Source organism: Callithrix jacchus, chromosome 13 (genome assembly GCF_049354715.1).
Source record: "Callithrix jacchus isolate 240 chromosome 13, calJac240_pri, whole genome shotgun sequence".
In the NCBI taxonomy this organism is placed as follows: domain Eukaryota; kingdom Metazoa; phylum Chordata; class Mammalia; order Primates; family Cebidae; genus Callithrix; species Callithrix jacchus.
In genome coordinates, this window is record NC_133514.1 from 50,379,239 (window position 1) to 50,401,011 (window position 21,773).

The window sequence follows — 21,773 nt, forward strand, 5'->3', positions numbered from 1 at the left end:
GGCAACATACCTTCATCTACTTCTGCAGTTATGTTTTCTTGCACATCCGCTGTATTTGAAAAGTCAAATATTATTAATAATGTTTAAGTTAAACAAGAGACATTCTCATGTAGCCCCACTGTAAGTCAAGGAGTATCTCTACTCTGGGTTGATCATCCCTAACCTGAAAATCTGAAATCCAAAATGCTCTACAATCTGAAACTTTTTGAACACAGACATGATATCAAAACTAGAAAGGTCCACACCTGACCTCATGTGACAGGCTGTGGTGAAAACACACTTAAAACTTTGTTACATGCAAAATATTTTTGTAAAACATTGTACAGGCTGGGTGTGATGGCTCATGCCTATAATCTCAGCACTTTGGGAGGCCATGGCATGTGGATCACCTCAAGTCAGGAATTTGAGACCAGCCTGGCCAACATGGTGAAACCGTCTCTACTAAAAATACAAAAGTTAGCCTGGTGTGGCAGTGCGTATCTATAGTCTCAGCTACTTGGGAGGCTAAGGCAGGAGAATTGCTTGAACCTGGGAGGCGGAGGTTGCAGTGAGCTGAGAACACACCACTGCACTCCAGCCTGGGCGACAAAGCAAGACTCTGTGCCCCACTGCACCCACTCCTCTCCTGCAAACAAAAAAAAAAGGAAATGAAAGAAGAAAGAAAAAGAAAAATATTATATAGAATTATCTTCAGGCTGTGTGCATAAGGTGTATATGAAACATAAACGTATTGCATGTTTACACGTGGTACCATCCCCAAGGTATTTAATTAGGTGTATACAAAAATTCCCAAATCTGGAAATAATACACTTTTGATCTTCCCAATAATTTTACACAAGGGATATTCAACCTACCCACTAGAAAAATAAAATTCCTTTTCAATGTGACAGAAATCAAGAGATTGTCTATTGAACTTCAACTTACCAGAATTTTCTGAAGCTGCTCAATTTTGTCCGCTCGCCCTTTCATTCTAATTTTTAACATGGCAGTTTCTAGTTTAAGCCTAAAATACATATATTTTAAAATAAGTATTTACAGACATAATTTAAAAAAAAAATTCTGAAAAAATATCTGAAGAAACAATTATATAAATTCTGAGACATTTGAAAATTAGAAAATTGAGCAATTGCCATTTTTCTACCTTTGTTTTGTGGATGATGTGTAAAATTAATATAGAAAAATTATGCATTTCAAAATAGCTTAGAGCTGAAATTTTTTCTTGGCTTCACATAGACATAATTATCTTAACTGATATAATTCTCACACTACACTACTCATTTGCTTTATAAATACTCAAGATATTTTGTGTGCTGCTTTAAATCGTACTTTTGCACGTTGTCTGGAATCTCCTCATCATATCTTAGAGTCTCTGTGAGTTGATCCTGGGTTTCTTGCAACTAAAACAAAGAATTGAAAACAACCTTTAGGTGTGGAAACTAAATGCCCATCAATAGGTGAACAAATGAACAAAATATGGTATATAAAAATACTGTTTTTAAACTATCACAATCTATTTTATTAAAAAATGATAATAATCTAGGACAAATCAACCTATTACCTGTTTTTTAACTAAATTTTATTGGAATGCAGCCACACTCCTGCAATCTGCATATTGTTTATGGCTACATTTGTGCTGTAACTGCAGTGTTGAGTTGTTCCAACAGGGATCTTATGGCTCACAAAGTCTACAATAATACTACCTGGTCCTTTACAGAAAATTTACTGACCTATGCTGTAGGATTAAAATAGAATATTTTTCTTGCTTTTTGAATTCCAAACACCACTATTACATCAACTATAATTGTGTTTCTTTTTTGTGTGTATGCATTTAATTTTGTTGTAGCAAGGCAACTTATACATTTTTAATATTTAAAACTAAGCATCATCGTTCCTCTCCAGGCAAACCACAAGAAAATTTAAAAATGAATGGGAACATAATTAAAATAGACAAGATCAATTTCAAATAAGATCCTACAGGTTCTGTTGATTCTCCCACTGAGTGGCAGGGCTCACATCATCATTAGGAGAGAATTCATTTGCAAGTGTCATCTTAAACTGCAGGGATGTCCATTAAACATGCCAAAGGAGAAGCCATGTTGTCAAAATGCCCACCTGACCCACCCAAACATCTCAAACCTACCCTTTGCTCACCTTCTACAACTCCATTTTTAAAGGTTTTTTTTGTTTTTTTTTTTTTTTAATCTAGAGAAAGCAGACAGACACATGTTGGCAAATGCTAACTGTTCGTAGTCATATGACTATGACTATAGCCCAATATAAAGTCAGAGCAAGGATTTTCATCAAAACAAAAATTTATTCTGTAGAATGGCCTTTCTGTACAAGTTAACCTGAAACCCATGAAATAAGTAAGCACAAGTTCTTTATTCACACAGAAAAGTAGACATTAAAGAAAGAAAAATTTCTGAAACATTCCATTAGAAATCATCCTCTGAATTAATCTGACTTGTATCCCCATGGCAATACAAAATCACTAAAAATATACTGTAAGCAGAAAAAAAAAATCTAGTCTTCTATGAGAAATTATGTGTAATTCTCAGCTTTCTTAACTGGAAATATTATAGGGAAAATATTTATTATAAAACATAGCAGAGATTGAGAAATGAGTGCATTATAAAGATAATAAAATTAATTATAATTAAAATATGAAATAAAGCTGTCCACTAAAACTAGTATCCTACAACAGCTGATATTAACCAGCTACAGAGTAACTGTTGACAGGCTAAGTTTCATACATACCTGACTTCTCATCAGTTCTAATTTCTTTTTTGTATCTCGTGTCTCATCTTCTAACGTATTTTGACGTTGTGATGAAATCTCTAGCATACCTTCTGCCAGTGACTGTTTGTTCAGGACATCACCAAGCTCTCGTTTGAGTTTTCTCACAACTACCTGAGAAGATGTTATTTTTGTTACGGATTTTACGTATCACCGTATTATTAAATTCTGTTAGTAATATTTCACTCTAATGTATACACTTAGAAAAGTATCACCACACACACAGATTCTTTTCTTTTTCCTCATGTGTATACATTCCTGTTTATTAATGAATCCAGTTAAGGATAAAGAAGGTGTTATCTTCGTGCCAAACTGCTGCTGTGTTACTCATACAACAGATTCAGTCCACTGATGAATATGCAATGCTTAAAAACCTTCTCAAAAAGAAACAGGTATGTGGGTGGGACTGGTGGTAGTGAATTTTACACTGAGCAATGTTTTCTCTCTTTTTTATAAGAAGAAGCTCGAATCAACCTCAGAGTTCCTCACATATTCAGTCACCTGCTCATATCCTTCCAATAGATTTCCATCTCAGAAGAAAAGTAACATTCCAATGGCCTTCAATGCTCTAGGTAACCTGGCTTCTACCTCCCTCCCTGACCTCGCCTGCTATGTCTCTCTTCCCTACTCCCTCCATTCCTACCACCCCTCATTAATCTGAAAATGGGGCTCCAATGTGAAATTAATAAAATCACAGTACTAAGCTTATCTTTGTACTGGACAACGTTATATCCAAATGAGAGTCATTGAGCCTTGAAATAAAAATTGTGACATTTTTCATTAAAAAATTGAAAGTAAGTTATAAATGCTAACGGGAAGATTAAATCAAATCTAGTTTGGTAACATTTACCACATTTTCCCCATATTATAATGTAAGAAGAATTAGATGTCTTTGAGGAATGGAAAGGTCACATCAATGTATAATTTAAGATTGAATTATTTTCAGGTTTAAGTCAAATTGACATGAATAAAAATAAAATTGGCCAGGCACGGTGGCTCATGCCTGTAATCCCAGCACTTTGGGAGGCCTAAGTGGGTGGATCACTTGAGGTCAGGAGTTCAAGACCAGCCTGACTAACACAGTGAAACCCGGTCTCTACTGATCTCTACTAAAAATACAAAAATTAGCCAGGCGTGGTGGCAGGTGCCTATAATCCCAGCTACTCGGGAGGCTGAGGCAGGAGAATCACTTGAACCTGGAAGACAGAGTTTGCAGTGAACCAAGATCACGCCATTGTACTCCATTCTGGGCAACTGAGTGATATTATAAATAGTATTATATTATTTATAAATTAATAAACAAAATTATACCAACTAAAATACATTAAAAGCTATAGAATAAAAATAATTTTAAAATAGGGACTACACTTTTGTTCATCTGGGAAATCTGGAATTAATGGTCAAAGTAATCCAATTAATTGAATCAATTTCAAAATAACACTTTAGGTATGAATATTTCTTTATATCTGTTTTATCATAATCCTAAAATGTGACAACATGCAGACATTAAAATTATTTCAGCAGTGTAAGACTACATTATAAATATTAGTCTATATTGATATTTTGTAACTGAAATGCTTAAAATTTCCTGAATGTCACATTGTCTTTACTCAAAAGAAAGCATCTCTTACCTCTAACTTTTATTTGCTAGAAACAAGTTACGTTTTTTAAGGTGATAGAGCAGATCTGTTAATCATGTATATATTTTCATATTCAACTAGATTCAATGTTTAGCCATAACCAAATATTACTTTAAATTTTACTTCAGGAAGTTTGAAAAATACTTATTTTTCTTGATACTTACTTGTCCTTCTTCTTTCTCTTTTTCATACTGGCATTGCCTTTCTTTTAAAAGAGTATATTCCTCTATCAACCCCTTGTTGTTCTCTTCTAGCAGAATACAGTGCTTTCTACACTCAGCTTGAAGTTTCTCTACAGTATCTTCACATTTGGCTTGGATATCAATTATTGTTTTTTCCTGATTGTCAGCTTTCTTGTGAGCATCATTAAGTTGCTGTTGATGCAATGAATTTTGGCTTTGTATTTGAAATAGTCCGTCCTGTACAGATTGCTGCTTTCTCACATATTTTTCCACTATATGTTGGTCATTTTGGTACATGTGTTCAAAGGCCTTCATTCGACACTGTGCTTGGCTTATGACTCCTTGCATGTGTTCTATAGCCAACGTCTTTTCCTTGAGAGCCTCTCTTTCGTAATGGAGCTCAGTTTCCAGGCCTCTGGATTTACTCTCAGCTTTAGAAAGTTGCTGAGAAAGAATCTGAATGTGAGAATTCATATTTTCTTGTAAATGACACCACTGATTTACTGTGTTCTGGAAAGCAAGCTGTAGGTCTCTTTTTGATGACTGACTTTGATCACGATCACATAGAGCAGCAGCCAGTCTACGACTGTATAATTCCAATTCTGTTTCCAGTCTTTGCTTTCTTTGTTTTTCCTTCTCTAGCTCAGAATTGAGCACTGTATTCTTATCCAATGTCAGACCATTAAGCTCTTCACTATACCAGTTTATTGTTTTTGTTAATGTTTCCTCATTCAGCTTTAGAGTCTTTTCAAGGTCTTCATTCTTTTTCTTTATAATTTCAATATCCTTGAAAAACATATTTTCAATTTCCTGGTTCTGATGTTTTATTGTGTCTATTTCTAGCCTGAGTCTGGCAATTTCAACCCGCATCAAGTGATTTTTCTGCCACAGGTCTCTTTCTTTTTCATGGGTAAAAGAACTCTAAATAAAACAAAGAAAACTTTCAACTAGTATCCAATAAAATGACACATTATGATTTCTTCTAAAACTAAGTAATAACGTGTACATTTATACAAGGAAAGAATTGCCATCTGGAGATCCAACTGGAAAAGAGAAGTTGAATAAAAACTTCAAACATTTTAGAGCATAAATTCTCAAAAGTTCAAAAATGTATTTGAAGACAATTAGTTTTAAAAAAGACTTTTACTGAATTTCAACAAACCCAAAGGCATAAATGATTAATAACTATGAGTACATTTAGAAATTGGGTTTACACACTAACGTCTAACCTATACTTTTCCCTATAGTGTAAGAGCCTTAGCTCTGCAGATATTTGGACAGATGAAATTTTCCAAATTCCTTAAGTTTCTTTTTCCTTCAAATATTTTATAGATAATTCTATTTTTCTTACATTTTTTAGAGTCAGTTTTAAGAATGACACGTATTGATAAATGATAAATCTAGGCATTGTACCAAGCACTTTTATATGGATACATCAATTAAGTCACTTAGTTATCACAATTCTGAATGGAAAGTTTAAAAATATAAGCAAGCTGCTAGATTTTCCCCAGGTCTTCTGACTCCTAGTGCTCCTCCACCAGATCATGGTTACTTCCATGGAGTAGATATGCAAATACAATAAAAACCTTTTCTTTCAAAACACCAAAAGTAAAGAAGATAACATTTATAAAGCTCTTCTTAGGACATCATAAGATTATGTACTATTGTGAGAACTTTTATTTCATTTTCACAATGTTTGAAACCATAATTAATGTGAAATTGAAAAAACTACATTAAACTATGTCACTAGGAACAAATTACTTATCTATAAAATATCACTAAGTATATATCATGGAATGTCATTGTTTTCCAAAGGTCTTTGAACTGAAACAAAATACTACTTTGATGCCAAGATTTATAATAAATAATTGTAACTGTAAGTGTCATTCATTTTTAAGATGAAATAAAATTTGTGGCTTTAGAACTAAATAATATATATTGTCAAAGGGATATTATAATATCAACAAAATAAAATTAGAAATATAAAACTTTACCAAATGTTAATGTACCTGATTTAAATTATTTCTTACAGTCTTCAATTCCATTTCCAATGATTTGTGAGTCAGCTTAAGTAGGTTTTTCACTCCGGCTTGTGTCCAATATTGCTCTTCCATTATTTTGAACTTTTCTGTACCTTTTTCATACTTTTCAGGCTTTCTTCTTTTTTCTTCTTGTTGTTGTAAGATTAATCTGTAATTAAATACTTATCTTAAAATCCTTTAAAAAAAAAGCACTCATATGCTGGTTTATTTTACTAATAAAGTGCCCATGCTCTTGAATATTTTTTCTTTCTAGTTTTCATGTTAAATTCTCACTTCAATGTCTTCCAAATGACATATATAAATTGAAAAGTAGTGGGGAATAAACATTCTACTAATTGATCAGCTTCTGTTACTAATAATTCTAGTAAATATTATTGAAAAGGACATTGAAAATTATTAGGTAAAGTTGCAAGTTAAAAATTACCTTTTCTTCACACATTAATAATCCCTCCTCAGTCAGGATGAATCATTTAGAGTTAACTAACTAAAAAGAAGTTATTTTTTATAAATAAGTTGATACCTTCAGTAGAAATAAATTTTCATATTCATGAAATACTGCAGGTATCACTAAACATGATTTACATTGTAAGATAGCACCTTCACGTGTCTTCTTGCAATATTCATCTGCAGATGACTATCATCTAAGCCTAGGCTAAGGAATCTAAGATGTTACCCCATACTTTTTATGTTTCTTGTTTTAATAACACTTTTAACTTATCCTGAAAGTATCGATAACTTATCGATATATTAAATAATGAGATTTCCACAGAGTAGAAATCTATAAAATCTTTTAAACAATGATTTAAAGGAATATGCAATTAATTATTAGAGAAGTATTCACAATTAAGAGCTTGTGATATTATATCCAAGAATTTCACATTCCACAATTTTAAGAAGTTTTCTTCTCTATTAAACCCTAGAAGGTAAGTCAACTATTACAAAAATTATCCTACATATCTTTAGTATAAACAGTTCAAATACTTCTTTAAAACTAGAATGTTTTACCTTAAAATATGGAGCTCTTGTTTCCAATCAGGTTTCTGATGCTCTATCTGTGATTTGGTTTTGTCTATTTCAGACAGTTCCTTTCGTAGTTTACTAATCTCATTTTTCATTTTTTGAAATTTCACAGTAAGTTGTTCACAGTAATGTATTTTATGTTCTATTAATCTTTCATGTGCAGATATTGCATTCTTGATTTTCAATAGGCTAACAAAATCTGTAACCAAGGGAAAATAAAATAGAGATAAAATACATGAGTAGGGTTTTAGATATAAAGTACTGTGGATATCAACGTGGCACTCATTCATACACTGAATGAGTATGCATATATTGACTGCCTGCAGTGTGGAAAATATATAGAAAGATCTTCAGATAAAACAGACAACACGTCTGACCTTGTTTAGCTTAAAGCATAGTGAAGAACAAAGACAAAGGTGACAAATATAAATTCAGATAGCTGCTTTAAGAATACATAGTTTTATAATCACATAAGAGAATTTGACCTATAATTGGCCAAGGGAAGATTTCCCTGAGGAAGAGAAGGCTACACTGAGAAATGAAAAATGAGAAGGAAGCAGTTGAGCAAAGGAGAAAGCAGAGCACTCTGGCTAGTCTGATGCATGTTCTGGAGCTCTGCTGCAATCTGCTTCCAGCCAAGAGGGAGCAACGGGTGCTGATTTTCTTTCTTACCTGAAGCCAAAAACAACCAGGCAAAATACATGAAACAATGCCTTTCAACACAATGGACTTCTGTAACAAGGATGGTAATCACTGAAAGACAAGAAACAAATGTAGGCCTTACAAAAGTCCCAGCTTTTTGTGTGGACAGAGCTCCAAGGCCATGACAAAGGGAGAAAATCTGACAGATTCCCTGAGCTGGGGTGGTGACGCTAAGAGTCTGGTAAAATGAAAGCAGAGAGAAATCACAGGACAGAACACTTGAGAGGAGAAAGCAGCGGCGGAAAGAAACCCTGGACATCTGCAGAGGTCCCCTCTAAAGTATTTAATAGAATAATGAAAAAAATGCATGTGTGCTAGGAAACTTCCTAAGACCAAGGCAGCAGGGTAAACAATAGAACAAGATTAGGAGAAACAATGTCTGCTGTTCTCGAAGTGCCCAGAAGAGGGTCCATTCCCAGGAGCCAGGCCCAAAAACTCATACTTCACAGGACAATAAATAATCAGAAAACTCTTGCCTCAGGAGTGGGAAATTACCCAAAATCTAAAAGAAGAACAAAAAGAATTCTATTTACAAGGCCGGGCGCAGTGGCTCAAGCCTGTAATCCCAGCACTTTGGGAGGCCGAGGCAGGTGGATCACGAGGTCAAGAGATCGAGACCATCCTGGTCAACACGGTGAAACCCCGGCTCTACTAAAAATACAAAAAATTAGCCGGGCATGGTGGTGCGTGCCTGTAATCCCAGCTGCTCAGGAGGCTGAGGCAGGAGAATTGCCTGAACTCAGGAGGCGGAGGTTGCAGTGAGCCGAGATCGCGCCATTGCACTCCAGCCTGGGTAACAAGAGCGAAACTCTGTCTCAAAAAAAAAAAAAAAAAAAAAGAATTCTATTTACAAGTAAACGACTGTACCCCCTAAAAAGCTTGAGACAATAAGTAGAGGCATGTAAGATACTTCTTTAAAAATCAAACCATACTTGCAGAAATGCCAATTGCAATGTCAGAGGTAAAAGCTACAGAGAATGAAAGTAAACACAGATTAAACATCACAATCATAAATTTGACATGATGAAGTATGAGAAACATTCAAGCAACTAATATATAAGTCCCCAAATAGGAAGAAAGACAGAAAAGAAAACTGAAAAAGAAAATGGCCAAAAACATTCTAAACTTGGCAAAATCCATAATCCCACAGATCCAGGAAGGAACTGTCTGGGAAAAAAAATAAAAGGGTACCATTGCCATTTTCTTATGCCATCTATGATGTGGTATAACATTACTTAAAGGCAGACTGTGATAGGTTAAAATTATATACTATAAATCCGATATAAGCCAATAAGATAGCAAACAAATAGTTATATATAATCAACCAAAAAAATGTGAAATTAAACCATAGAAAATAGCTGACTAATCTAAAGGAAAGCAGAAAAAGAAGAAAAGAGGAACAAATAATAGCGAGACTAACAGCAATCGAACAGCATAATGACAGAAAAACATAATTATATTGATAATCACAATATAAATGAAACTGGTTTACAAGCCTCAATTAAAAAGCAGACTGACAGACTCAATAAGAAAGCAATACCTAACTACATGCTGTCTATACGAAATGCACTTTAATTGTAAAGACATAAATTGGCTACAAGAATAGAAAAAAATACATGCTAACACTTGTCAGAAGACTACTAAGAAGAAATGGTTGTATTAATATCAAAGTCGATTTCATAGCAAAAACATTTCCATTAATAAATAAGGTCATGTCATAATAATAAAAGTTTCATTAAATCAAGAAGACATAATAATCCTAAATGTTTATGCCCCTAATATCATAAGAAATTCAAAATGCAGGAGGCCAAAGTGGATAGAACTACAAAAAGAAATAGCCAATTTCTAAGTAATGAGGTTTCAATACTTTTTACTCAAGAAGTGACAGAACAAGGAGACAGAAAATTAGGAAGAACAGAGCAGACTTCACACCATGCTTTTCAAGTACCTATGGAACACTTACCAAAATAGACAATATTTTAGGCCATATAATAAATCTCATTAAAAAGATTTCAGTAGAAGAAGGCTGAATAGGAACAGCTCTGGATTGCAGTTCCCAGTGAAAACGCAGAGGGTGAATGATCACTGCATTTCCAAATGAATTTTTAATGTCCACAGACCTGGAAATTCCCGGGCAGAAAAGCGCCACGTCTCTAGTGCAGTTGTTTCAGGTGGTGCAGTGGGTTTCTGCACAAAAACTCACAGAAATCCGGGTGCTATTTCAACTGGTGACTGGAACGCCTGAGAGACAGAGTCACCAGTTCAACTGAAAAAAAGGGAGCTGAAACAGGGAGCCAGTTGATCTGGCTCAGTTGGTCCCATGCCCACAAAGACCAGCAACCTGAAACACTTTGGATTGAGTGTTTCACAGCAAGCACAGCTAAACTGGGGATGGTCCAGCTCTGTGGGGGAAAGGATATCCGCCACTACTGAGGCAGTCTGCCATTACAGAGAAAATCCTCCATTACCAAGAATCCACTAAATCTGCCAATACAGAGACAGTCTTCCAACTGAGGCAGACCACCATTACTGAGGCACTTCTAACTATACCTCTATAAAAAAACTGCAAGGAAGTTCACACAGCAGCTGGGCAGAGCCATGGCAGCTCAGCAACGCTGATGCTGGCAGACTGTGACTAGGCTACATCCTTGCTGGGCAGGGCATCTCTGAAAAAAAGGCAGCAGAATGTCAGGAACTTATAAATAAAGCTCCACCTTCCCGAGACAGAGCACCCAGGAAAAAACGGTGGTTATGAGTTTTGCTGCAGCAGACTTAAATGTACCTGCCCAGCAACACTGAACAGAACAACAGAGCTCACAGCTCAGCACTTGAGCTCCTATAAAGGATAGACTGTCTCCTCAAGCAAAGAGACACCTCACAAAGGAGAGCTCAGGCTGATATCTGGCGGGTATCCTTCTGGGACAAAGATAAAAGAAGAATAAACTAGCAGCAACCTGCACTGTTCTGAAGGCACTGCAGGTGATCCCCAAGCAAGCAGGGTCTGGAATGGACCTCCAACAATCCCACCGCAGGGGAGCCTGACTGTTAGAAGGAAGACTAAGAAACAGAAAGAAACAACTTCATCAGCAACAAAAAAGGACATCCACTCAGAGACTCCATCTGAAAGTCACCAACCACAAAGACCACAGGTAGACAAATGCACAAAGATGGGAAAGAAATCAGCACAAAAAAGATGAAAATACCCCAAACAAGAATGCCTCTCCTTCAAGAAATCAAAACTTCTCACCATCAAGGGAAAAAGGTTAGCTGGAGAATGAGTCTGATGAATTGACAGAAGAAACAGGCTTCAGAAGGTGGGTAATAACAAACTTCTCTGAGCTAAAAAGTCATGTTCTAACCCAAAGCAAAGAAACTAAGAACCTTGAAAACAGGTTTGAAGAAATGCTAATGAGAATAAACAGCTTAGAGAAGAATATAAACAACTTGATGGAGCTGAAAACACAGCACGAGAACTTCACGAAGCATACACAAGTTTTAATAGTTGAATCGACCAAGCAGAAGAAAGGATATCAGAGATTGAAGATCAACCCAATGAAATAAAACAAGAAGGGAAGATTAGAGAAAAAAGAAATGAACAAAGCCTCCAAGAAATATGGGATTATGTAAAAAAAACCTAATCTACGTTTGATAGGTATACCTGAATATGATGGAGAGAATGAATCCAAGTTGGAAAACACTCTTCAGGATATTATCCAGAAGAACTTCCACAACCTAGCAAGGCAGGCCAACATTCGAGTCCAGGAAATACAGAGAACACCAAAAAGATATTCCTCAAGAAGAGCAACCCCAAGGCACATAATCATCAGATTCACCAGGGTTGAAAGGAAGAAAAAAAATGCTAAGGGGAGCCAGATATAAAGGTTGGGTTACACACAAAGGGAAGCCCATTAGACTCACAGCGAAGCTCTCCAAAGAAACCCTACAAGCCAGAAGAGAGTGGGAGCCAATATTCAACATCCTCAAAGAAAAGAACATTCAACCTAGATTTTTATATCAGCCAAACTAAGCTTCATAAGCAAAGGAGAAAGAAAATCCTTTATGAACAAGCAATTACTCAGAGATTTCGTCACTACCAGGCCTGCTTTACAAGAGCTCCTGAAAAAAGCACCAAACATAGAAAGGAACAACCAGTACCAGCCACTCCAAAAACATACCAAATGGTAAAGAGCATCGACACTATGAAGAAACTGTATCAACTAATGGACAAAACAACCAGCTAGCATCAAAATGGCAGGATCAAATTCAAACATAACAATATTAACCTTAAATGTAAATGGCTAAATGCCCCAATCAAAAGACACAGACTGGCAAATTGGAAAAAAAAGTCAAAACCTATCAGTGTGCTGGATCCAGGAAACCCATCTCACATGTAAGGATACACAGACGCTCAAAATAAAGGGATGGAGGAAGATCTACCGAGCAAATGAAGATCCAAAAAAATAAAAATAAAATAAGCAGGAGTTGCAATCCTAGTATCTGATAAAATAGACTTTAAATCAGCAAAGATCAAAAGAGACGAAGGAGGGCATTACATAATGGTAAAAGGATCAATGCAACAAGAATAGCTAACGATCCTAAATATATAAGCACCCAATACAGGAGCACTCAGATACATAAAGCAAGTTCTTAATGACCTACAAAGACACTTAGACTCCCACACAATAATAGTGGGAGACTTTAACACCCCATTGTCAATATTAGACAGATCAACCAGACAGAAAATTAACAAGGATATCCAGAACTTGAACTCAGACCTGGACCAAGCAAACCTTATAGACATTTACAGAACTCTCCACCCCAAATCCACAGAATATACATTCTTCTCAGAACCACAGTACACCTACCCTAAAACTGACCACATAACTGGAAGTAAATCACTCTTCAGCAAATGCAAAAGAATGGAAATCATAACAAACAGTCTCTCAGACCACAGCACAGTCAAATCAGAAGTCAGAATTCAGATACTATCTCAGAACTGCACAACTTCATGGAAACTGAAAAACTGGCTCTTGAATGTAGATTGGATAAACAATGAAATGAAGGCAGAAATAAAGATGTTTTTCGAAACCAAACGAGAACAAAGACACAATGTACCAGAATCACTGGGACACATTTAAAGCAGTGTCTAGAGGAAACTTTATACCAATAAATGCCCACATGAGAAGCACGGAAAGATATAAAATCGACACCCTATCATCAAAATGGAAAGAGCTAAAGGAGCAAGATCAATAAAACTCAGAAGCTAGCAGAAGGCAAGAAATAACTAAGATCACAGCAAAACTGAAGGACACAGAGACACAAAAAACCCTTTAAAAAAATCAATAAATCCAGAAGCTGTTGTTTTGAAAAGATCAACAAAATAGACAGACCCCTAGTCAGATTAATAAAAAAGAAGTGAGAATAATCAAATAGATGCAATAAAAATGATAAAAGGGATATCACCAAAGATTAAACAGAAATACAAACCACCATCAGAGATTACCATAAACAACTCCATGCACATAAACCAGTAAACCTGGAAAAAATGGATAAATTCCTGGACACTTACACTCTTCGAAGCCTAAACCAGGAAGAAGTTGAAACCCTGAATAGACCAATAACAAGGCCTGAAGTTGAGGCAGCAATTAATAGCCTACCAACCAAAAAAAGCCCAAGTCCAGATGGGTTCACAGCCGAATCCTACGAGACACAAAAAGAGGAGCTGGTACCACTCCTTCTGAAGCTAATCCAAACAATTCAAAAAGACGGAATCCTCCCCAAATCTTTTTATGACACCAATATCCTGATACCAAAATCTGGCAGAGACTCAACAATAAAAGAAAACTTCAGGCCAACATCCATGATGAACATAGATGCAAAAATCTTCAATAAAATACTGGCAAACTGGTTGCAACAGCACATCAAAAAGCTTATCCATCACAGTCGAATAGGCTTCATTCTGGTGATGCAAGGCTGGTTCAACATATACAAGTCTATAAACATAATTCACCACATAAAAAGAACCAAAGACAAAAACCACATGATTATCTCAATTGATGCAGAGAAGGCCTTCAACAAAATTCAACAGCCGTTTATGCTAAAACCTCTCAATAAACTAGATATGGATGGAATGTACCTCAAAATAATAGAAGCTGTTGACAACAAACCCATAGCCAATATCATACTGAATGGGCAAAAGTAGAAGCATTCCATTTGAAATCTGGCACTAGACAAGGATGTCCTCTCTCTCCACTCCTATGCAATATAGTATTGGAAGTCCTAGCCAGAGCAAACAGGCAAGAAAAAGAAAGTGTATTCAATTAGGAAAGTAGGAAATCAAACTGCATCTATTTGCAGATGACATGATTATATATTTAGAAGACCCTATCATCTCAGCCCAAAATCTCCTTAATCTGATAAGCAACTTCAGTAAAGTCTCAGGATACAAAATCAATGTGTAAAAATCACAAGCATTCCTATACCCCAATGACAGACTTAAAGAGACCCAAATCAAGAACAAACTGCCATTCACAATTGCTACAAAGAGAATAAAATACCTAGGAATACCACTAACAAAGGATGTAAAGGACCTCTTCAAGGAGAACTACAAACCACTACTCAACAAAATAAGAGGATACAAACAGAAGGAGAAACATACCATGCTCATGGTTAAGAAGAATGAATATCATGAAAATGGCCATACTGCCCAAAGTAATTTATAGATTCAACGCTATCCCCATCAAGCTACCAATGAACTCCTTCACAGAACTAAAAAAAACCACCTTAAACTTCATATGGAACCAAAAGAGATCCCTCATACCCAAGACAATTCTAAGCAAAAATAACAAAGCCAGAGGCATCACACTACGGGACTTCAAACTATACTACAAGGCTTCAAAACAGCATGGTACTGGTACCAAAACAGATATATAGACCAATGGAACAAAACAGAGGCCTTGGAGGCAATGCAACACATCTACAACCATCCGATCTTTGACAAACCTAACAAAAAACAAGCAATGGAGAAAGGATTCCGTGTTTAATAAATGGTGTTGGGAAAACTGGCTAGCCACATGCAGAAGGCAGAAACTGGACCCCTTCCTGACACCTTATACTAAAATTAACTCCAGGTGAATTAAAGACTTAAACATAAGACCTAACACCATAAAACCCCTAGAAGAAAACCTAGGCAAAACCATCCAGGACATAGGCATAGGCAAGGACTTCATGACTAAAACACCAAAAGCATTGGCCACAAAAGCCAAAATAGACAAATGGGATCTAATTAAACTCCAGAGCTTCTGCTCAGCAGAAGAAACAATTAGAATGAACTGGCAACCAAAAGAATGGGAAAAAATTTTTGCAATCTACCCATCTGACAAAGGACTTATATCCAAAATCTACAAAGAACTAAAACAGATTTACAAGAAAACAAACAAACCCATTCAACAATGGGTAAAGGATATGAACAGACACTTTTCAGAAGAAGACACATTTGAGGCCAAGAAACATATGACAATAGGCTTATCATCACTGGTCATTAGAGAAATGCAATTCAAAACTACATTGAGATACCATCTCACACCAGTTAGAATGGCAATCATTTAAAAATCTGGAGACAACAGATGTTGGAGAGGATGTGCAGAAATAGGAACACATTTACACTGTTGGTGGAAGTGTAAATTAGTTCAACCATTATGGAAGACAGTGTCTCAATTCCTCAAGGACCTAGAAATAGAAATTCCATTTTACCCAGCAATCCGATTACTGAGTATACATCCAAACGATTATGAATCATTCTATTATAAGGACACATGCACACATATGTTCATTGCAGCACTGTTTACAATAGCAAAGACTTGGGACCAACCCAAATGCCCATCGATGATAGACTGGACAGGGAAAATGTGGCACATATACACCATGGAATACTATGCAGCCATAAAAAATGATGAGTTCATGTCCTTTGCTGGGACATGGATGAATCTGATTTTTTAAAAAGGAAAAACACTCAGGAAACTAAGAATCCAGGGACCTTCATCAGCATGATAAAGAGCATCTATGATGAACCCACAGCTAACATGTATCCTGGTAAAAAACTGAATGTGTTCCCCAGAAGGTGAAGAACACAAAAATGTTTGCTTTCACTGCTTTTATGAAGCATTGTTCTGAAAATTCTGGCTGGTTTAGTCAGGCAAGAAAAGAAAAGTCATCCCAGTTGAAAAAGTAAATAAATCTGTCTTTATACACAACCATGATCACAGAATAGATTTGAGTAAACTCTAACCTGTGGGCCAGCTTCTTGTCTTTGTCAGTGATCACAGCTGTGTTCAGTAATGTACAGGTTGTCTATGGCTGCTCTCATACTACAATAGCAGAGTCAATCAGCTACAACAGAGACCCCTTTTTCCACAAGTCTTTAATAAGAAACTACTTTAAGAAAAAGTTTGATAGTCTTTGGTCTATGTAGAATATCCGATCAAATCTTCCAAGAATGTACCAGAACTAATAAGTGAGTTCAGCAAGATTGGACTATGTAAAGTCAACATACAAAAACTATTGTATTTCTATATATCAGTGATAAACAATCGGAGTAAAAATTTTTAAATATCATTTATGTCTCTGTCAAAATCTGAAATACAGAAATATCTGACAAAACACAAGAAGACCTATATACTAAAAACTACAAAATATTACTGAGGAAATTAAATATGACCTATATAAATGCAGACATACACTTCTTCAGGAGTAGGAAGATTCATTATTGTTAAGATGTTCATTCTCCATAAATTAATCTATAAATACAATACAATCCCAACCTTATGTCCAACAAGCCAGTAGGCCTTTTTAAAGTTGACAAGTCAATTCTAAAATTCATGTGGAAATGCAAAGGTTCTAGTATAGCCAAAACAGAACACATAACAAAATTGGAAAACTGATTTTGAGAATTAATATAAATCAATAGTAATCAAAACAGTGTGCCACTGGTATAGGATGAACATCCCTTATTCAAAATGCTTGGGACCCAGAAGTATTACAGATTTTGGATTTTGGAATATTTGCATATATATAAAATGATATCTCTAGGAGATAGGACCCAGGTCTAAATACAGAATACGCTTATTTTTCATACACACCTCATACACAAAGCCTGAAGGTAATTTTATTTTATTTTAATTTTTGAGATAGTGTTGCCCTGTCACCTGAGCTGGAGTGCAGTGGTGAGATCACAGCTCATTGCAACTTTCAACTCCCAAGTTCAAGTGATTTCTTGCCTCAGCTACCTGAGTAGCTGGGAGTATAGGTGTGCATCAACATGCTTAAGTAATTTTTGTATTTTTAGTAGAGATGGGGTTTTGCCATGTCGGCCAGAATGATCTCGAACTCCTGACACAAAGTGATCCTCCTGCGTCGGCCTCCCAAAGCTCTGGGATTATAGGCATGAGCCACCGTGCCTAGCCTCTGAAAGTATTTTTAAATATTTTATAACTTTTTGCATGAAACAAAGTTTGTGTATATGAGCTCAGATATGGAACTTTCCACTTGTGAGATCAGGTTGACAATAAAAACACTGGATTTTGCAGCATTTCAGATTTGGGATTTTCGAATTAGGGATGCTCAACCTATATAAAGTCAAATACAGACAGTTCCCAACTTAAGGTGGTTTAACTTAGTAACTTTACAATGGGTTTAACAGAGTATCACTTAGCTTCTGACTGAAATCAGAAGTAACCCTACCATAATTTGAGGAGCATCTGTAAATTAATAGCATTCAATAGAGTCCACAGGCAAATAGATGACATACAGGCAAACCAGTTTATTTCTGACAAAGGCAGGATGGCAATGTAGTAGAGAAAGGATAGCCATTTCCGTACATGGTGCTCAAACAACTGGCTGTTCACATCCAAAAAGTTAACTTGAATCCATATACCTCATTCTACATATAAAAATGAACTCAAAATGAAGCATGCATTTAAATGTAAGACCTAGAACTATGAAACTTCTAGAATAAAGCATAGAATAAATTTTTTGTAAAAATTTTGAGAAAATTACTTGTGCTAGGCAAAGATTTTTTAGATATGACATAAAATGCAAACTCTGTAACTAAACAAAGTTCATCAAAATTAAATACCTCTGCTCTTCAGAAAAGACACTATTGAGAAAATGAAGTCAAGCCACAAACTGGACAAAATGTTCTTGTAAAGTAATAGTGTCCAGAACTCTTAAAATTCAACAAGCAAGGAAACATCAACCTAATATTTTAAATGGAAAAAGATTTGAAAACACAGTTCACCAAGGAGGATATACAGATGGCAAATAAAACATGGAAAGATGTTCAACATGTTTAGTCATTAGGATCATGCACAAAATCCACACCCACGAGAATACTACAAATAAATACTGAATACTTAGTGTGACAACACAGCAACTGAAGCTGTCCTATTCTGTTGATGGCAATGGAAAATGGTACACATGTTTTGGAAAACAATTTAGCAGTTTTTCTAAAAAGGGAACATAAAGCAGCACAGGACACTTTTGTGGGTGATGGATAAGATAACTATGTTCATTATGGTGATAGTTTCACAGGTGTGTACACCTGTCAAAAAACTTATTAAGTTGCACATCTTTCATATGTGCACTTTAACATATATCCACTATACCTCACTACAGCTAAGGATTGTAGGAGCAAACACCTGGGGCACTGGCTGTGACATGGAGATAAAGAAGGATATGAAATGATGCAGTATAAAGCTAGAGTACTGACATGTCTTTCTTATAGCAATGACAAGTGGCAGCTGGGTGTTAAGCAAGCAGGTAACATGATCAGATGTAAATTTTTAAAATGTATATAATTATGGTTGCAGAATAGACCATGGTTTCAGAAGGTGGAGCAGTAGGGAAAAGAGTTAAAAGAGTTATCACAGTATTCAACATACAAGATTATGACCTGACCCTGGGTAAAGGCATAGGAGAGAAGCAGAGTCAACAAATAGATTGGGAGTGTCATTCACACTGAGAAAGGTACAGTGGAACGATCACAGCTCTTTGGCTAAGAGTATACAAGATAGAGCAGTTCTCATTCTATGTTCACTAAAAGCATATTTCTGAGATGAACATTCCTATAACACATCAGTGATCTATGGTACAGTGCCAAGCAATGTGTGCAAACATTACTACAGCTTAGGGAAAAAGCCTTGTATTTATGCATTGGTCCTACCTTTACACTCCTTTCTATGTTGTTCAATGAGTAACATAAAATTCATATCATCAGAATAAGGCAACTCATCTTTCTCTGAGGCTGTTTCAGATGACCGAATTATGTCATCAAGGTCATCCTTGAAATACAGATGTCTTTTAACCTATAAAATAAATAACACTGTTTCAAAATGTCCATCAAATATTTATAGCATATATTCAATGTACACCAGTAAGAATTATTCATCTTTTTTTATGAGCAAAACCAAAGTACGTCTTAAAATAGTTAATAGACTTTGGTTAAAAGGGTACCTTTATGAATGGTTATTGCTGCTTTTTCAAAGCCAATATCTTTACTATAAAAGATTTTTTGTTTTTTTAAGTGAACTTTAATAAGGGATTTTCAACAACATTCTTGACAATTTACTTTTACAATACCTTGTTCTTTTTATTAGATGATTTCTTTGCAAGCCTAAAAACAAATACAATCAGGCAAATAGTAAATATGTAAAATACAAAGACTATAACTATTTTCTATATAAAAGCTCTATATTTATAGTTTCTCCTATTCATAAAGTTTACAGGTAATATTTCACAGGTGATGTAAAATACAATTGTTTTTTACAAGGGGATAAAGTAAACCGAAAGGGTTGCATTAGTTTTCTGACAGCCAAAGAAAAAGAAAAAAAATATTACTTGCATTATTTGATAAAAAAAATATATATATACACACACATATATATATATACACACACACTAGATTTTTCTCTTGTTGCCCCTATTTATTTATTTATTTATTTATTTATTTTTTGAGAGAGTCTTGCTCTGTTGCCTCGGCCAGAGTGCAATGGCATGATCTTGGTTCACTGCAACTTCCACCCCTAGGGTTCTAGTGATTCTCCTACCTCGGTCTCCTGAGTGGCTGGGATTACAAGTGCCTGCCACCACACCTACTTATTTTTCCGTTTTTATTTTTTTTATTTTTAGTAGAGACAGGGTTTCACCATGTTGGCCAGGCTGGTCTTGAACTCCTGAACTGAGGTAATCCATCTGCCTTGGCCTCCCAAAGTGTTAGGATTATAGGTGTAAGCCACCACACCTGACCTTATTGCCCTTTTCTATACAAAGAAGCTTTAATTGGTACTAAGACTTATTTGATAAATATTACTTATGTAACAGAAACCCTTTTTAAAATGATGACATTAGTGAGCTTTTCAGGACATACTGTGCAGGCACTGTGTACTATTGTAAACACTGTACAAGTGTTTAAGCCACTTGAATCCTCCCAACAATTCTGTGAGGTAGATAACATACTAGGCATTTTATAAAGGAAGAAAGTAGGCATGGAAAGGCCGTATAACTTGCCCAAGCTCATAAAACTTGTCAGTAGCAGATTAAGCATTCAAACCCATGAACTCTGGCTCCAAAATATGTGTTCAGGATACTCTGTAATACATTATAAAAGTAGTATTTATTTTCAAGTGTTTACAAGTAATATAATGGCAGATGAATTCATATTATCTTTCCATTTCTTTCTATGACTACAAATAATAATCTCTGAATCTTGCAATTTTTTAAAAATAAGATTTTATACCTATGCAGCTTTGGAAACCTGCTTTTAATAAACTGAAAATTTAATTTCTCTAAAGAAATTCACCAAAAAACATTCATTCATCCATTCAACTATTTATTCATGCATTCAACCGAAACTTACTGAGTATACAAGACATGTCAAAGACACTATTGGTCCACAGAAATACTTATTTTTTACATTTGAACTATACAGTCCAAAAGTAACAGTCTGCAATTATTTTTTCAGTAGTTTGATTTTCTATTACTAATTAGAAAGCTTCCCCTTCCCAGCATCTGAATAACCATAAAGGTAACACACCTGTTATTTTCGACTACCTTGGCACAGCTATTCATGATGCTACTTTCAAAGGTAGTGTGATACATACATCATCAAGGCATATTTAAATTCTATCCAATATGACCTAGTGTTTGTATGCTTATTATTATAGAATTTCTAAAAATAGATGCATGTGAGTTTAACTTTAGGTCATCATTTTCATGTACCATTGCATTAAAATATTTCATTCCTGAACCAATTCTGAAAAAACACCTCTTGTGATAAAACTAAACATGAATAGAAATTGTACTAATAGTTGATTTACTATAGATATTTAAACGTTAAC

The 21,773-nt window shown here is 35.4% G+C and overlaps 1 protein-coding gene across 2 annotated transcripts in view; it reads right to left on the reverse strand.

The window, feature by feature from the left end:
- Positions 1–937: 937 nt before the first annotated feature.
- The window catches only part of ANKRD62 (ankyrin repeat domain 62), a 74,780-nt gene continuing 53,944 nt past the window's right edge, over positions 938–21,773 (reverse strand). The window contains exons 13-21 of one of the 2 annotated variants that reach the window (XM_078347716.1): positions 20,017–20,050; positions 19,601–19,742; positions 7,666–7,879; positions 6,628–6,808; positions 4,601–5,539; positions 2,758–2,910; positions 2,152–2,202; positions 1,327–1,397; positions 938–1,003 (exon numbers count right to left, since the gene is read on the reverse strand). In XM_078347716.1, the coding sequence (XP_078203842.1) occupies positions 2,155–2,202; positions 2,758–2,910; positions 4,601–5,539; positions 6,628–6,808; positions 7,666–7,879; positions 19,601–19,742; positions 20,017–20,050 (1,711 nt within the window). In that variant the 3' untranslated portion in view covers positions 938–1,003; positions 1,327–1,397; positions 2,152–2,154. Of the gene's footprint in view, positions 1,004–1,326; positions 1,398–2,151; positions 2,203–2,614; positions 2,911–4,600; positions 5,540–6,627; positions 6,809–7,665; positions 7,880–19,600; positions 19,743–20,016; positions 20,051–21,773 lie in introns of those variants that run through there. The other variant, XM_035270532.3, reaches the window with a different exon arrangement.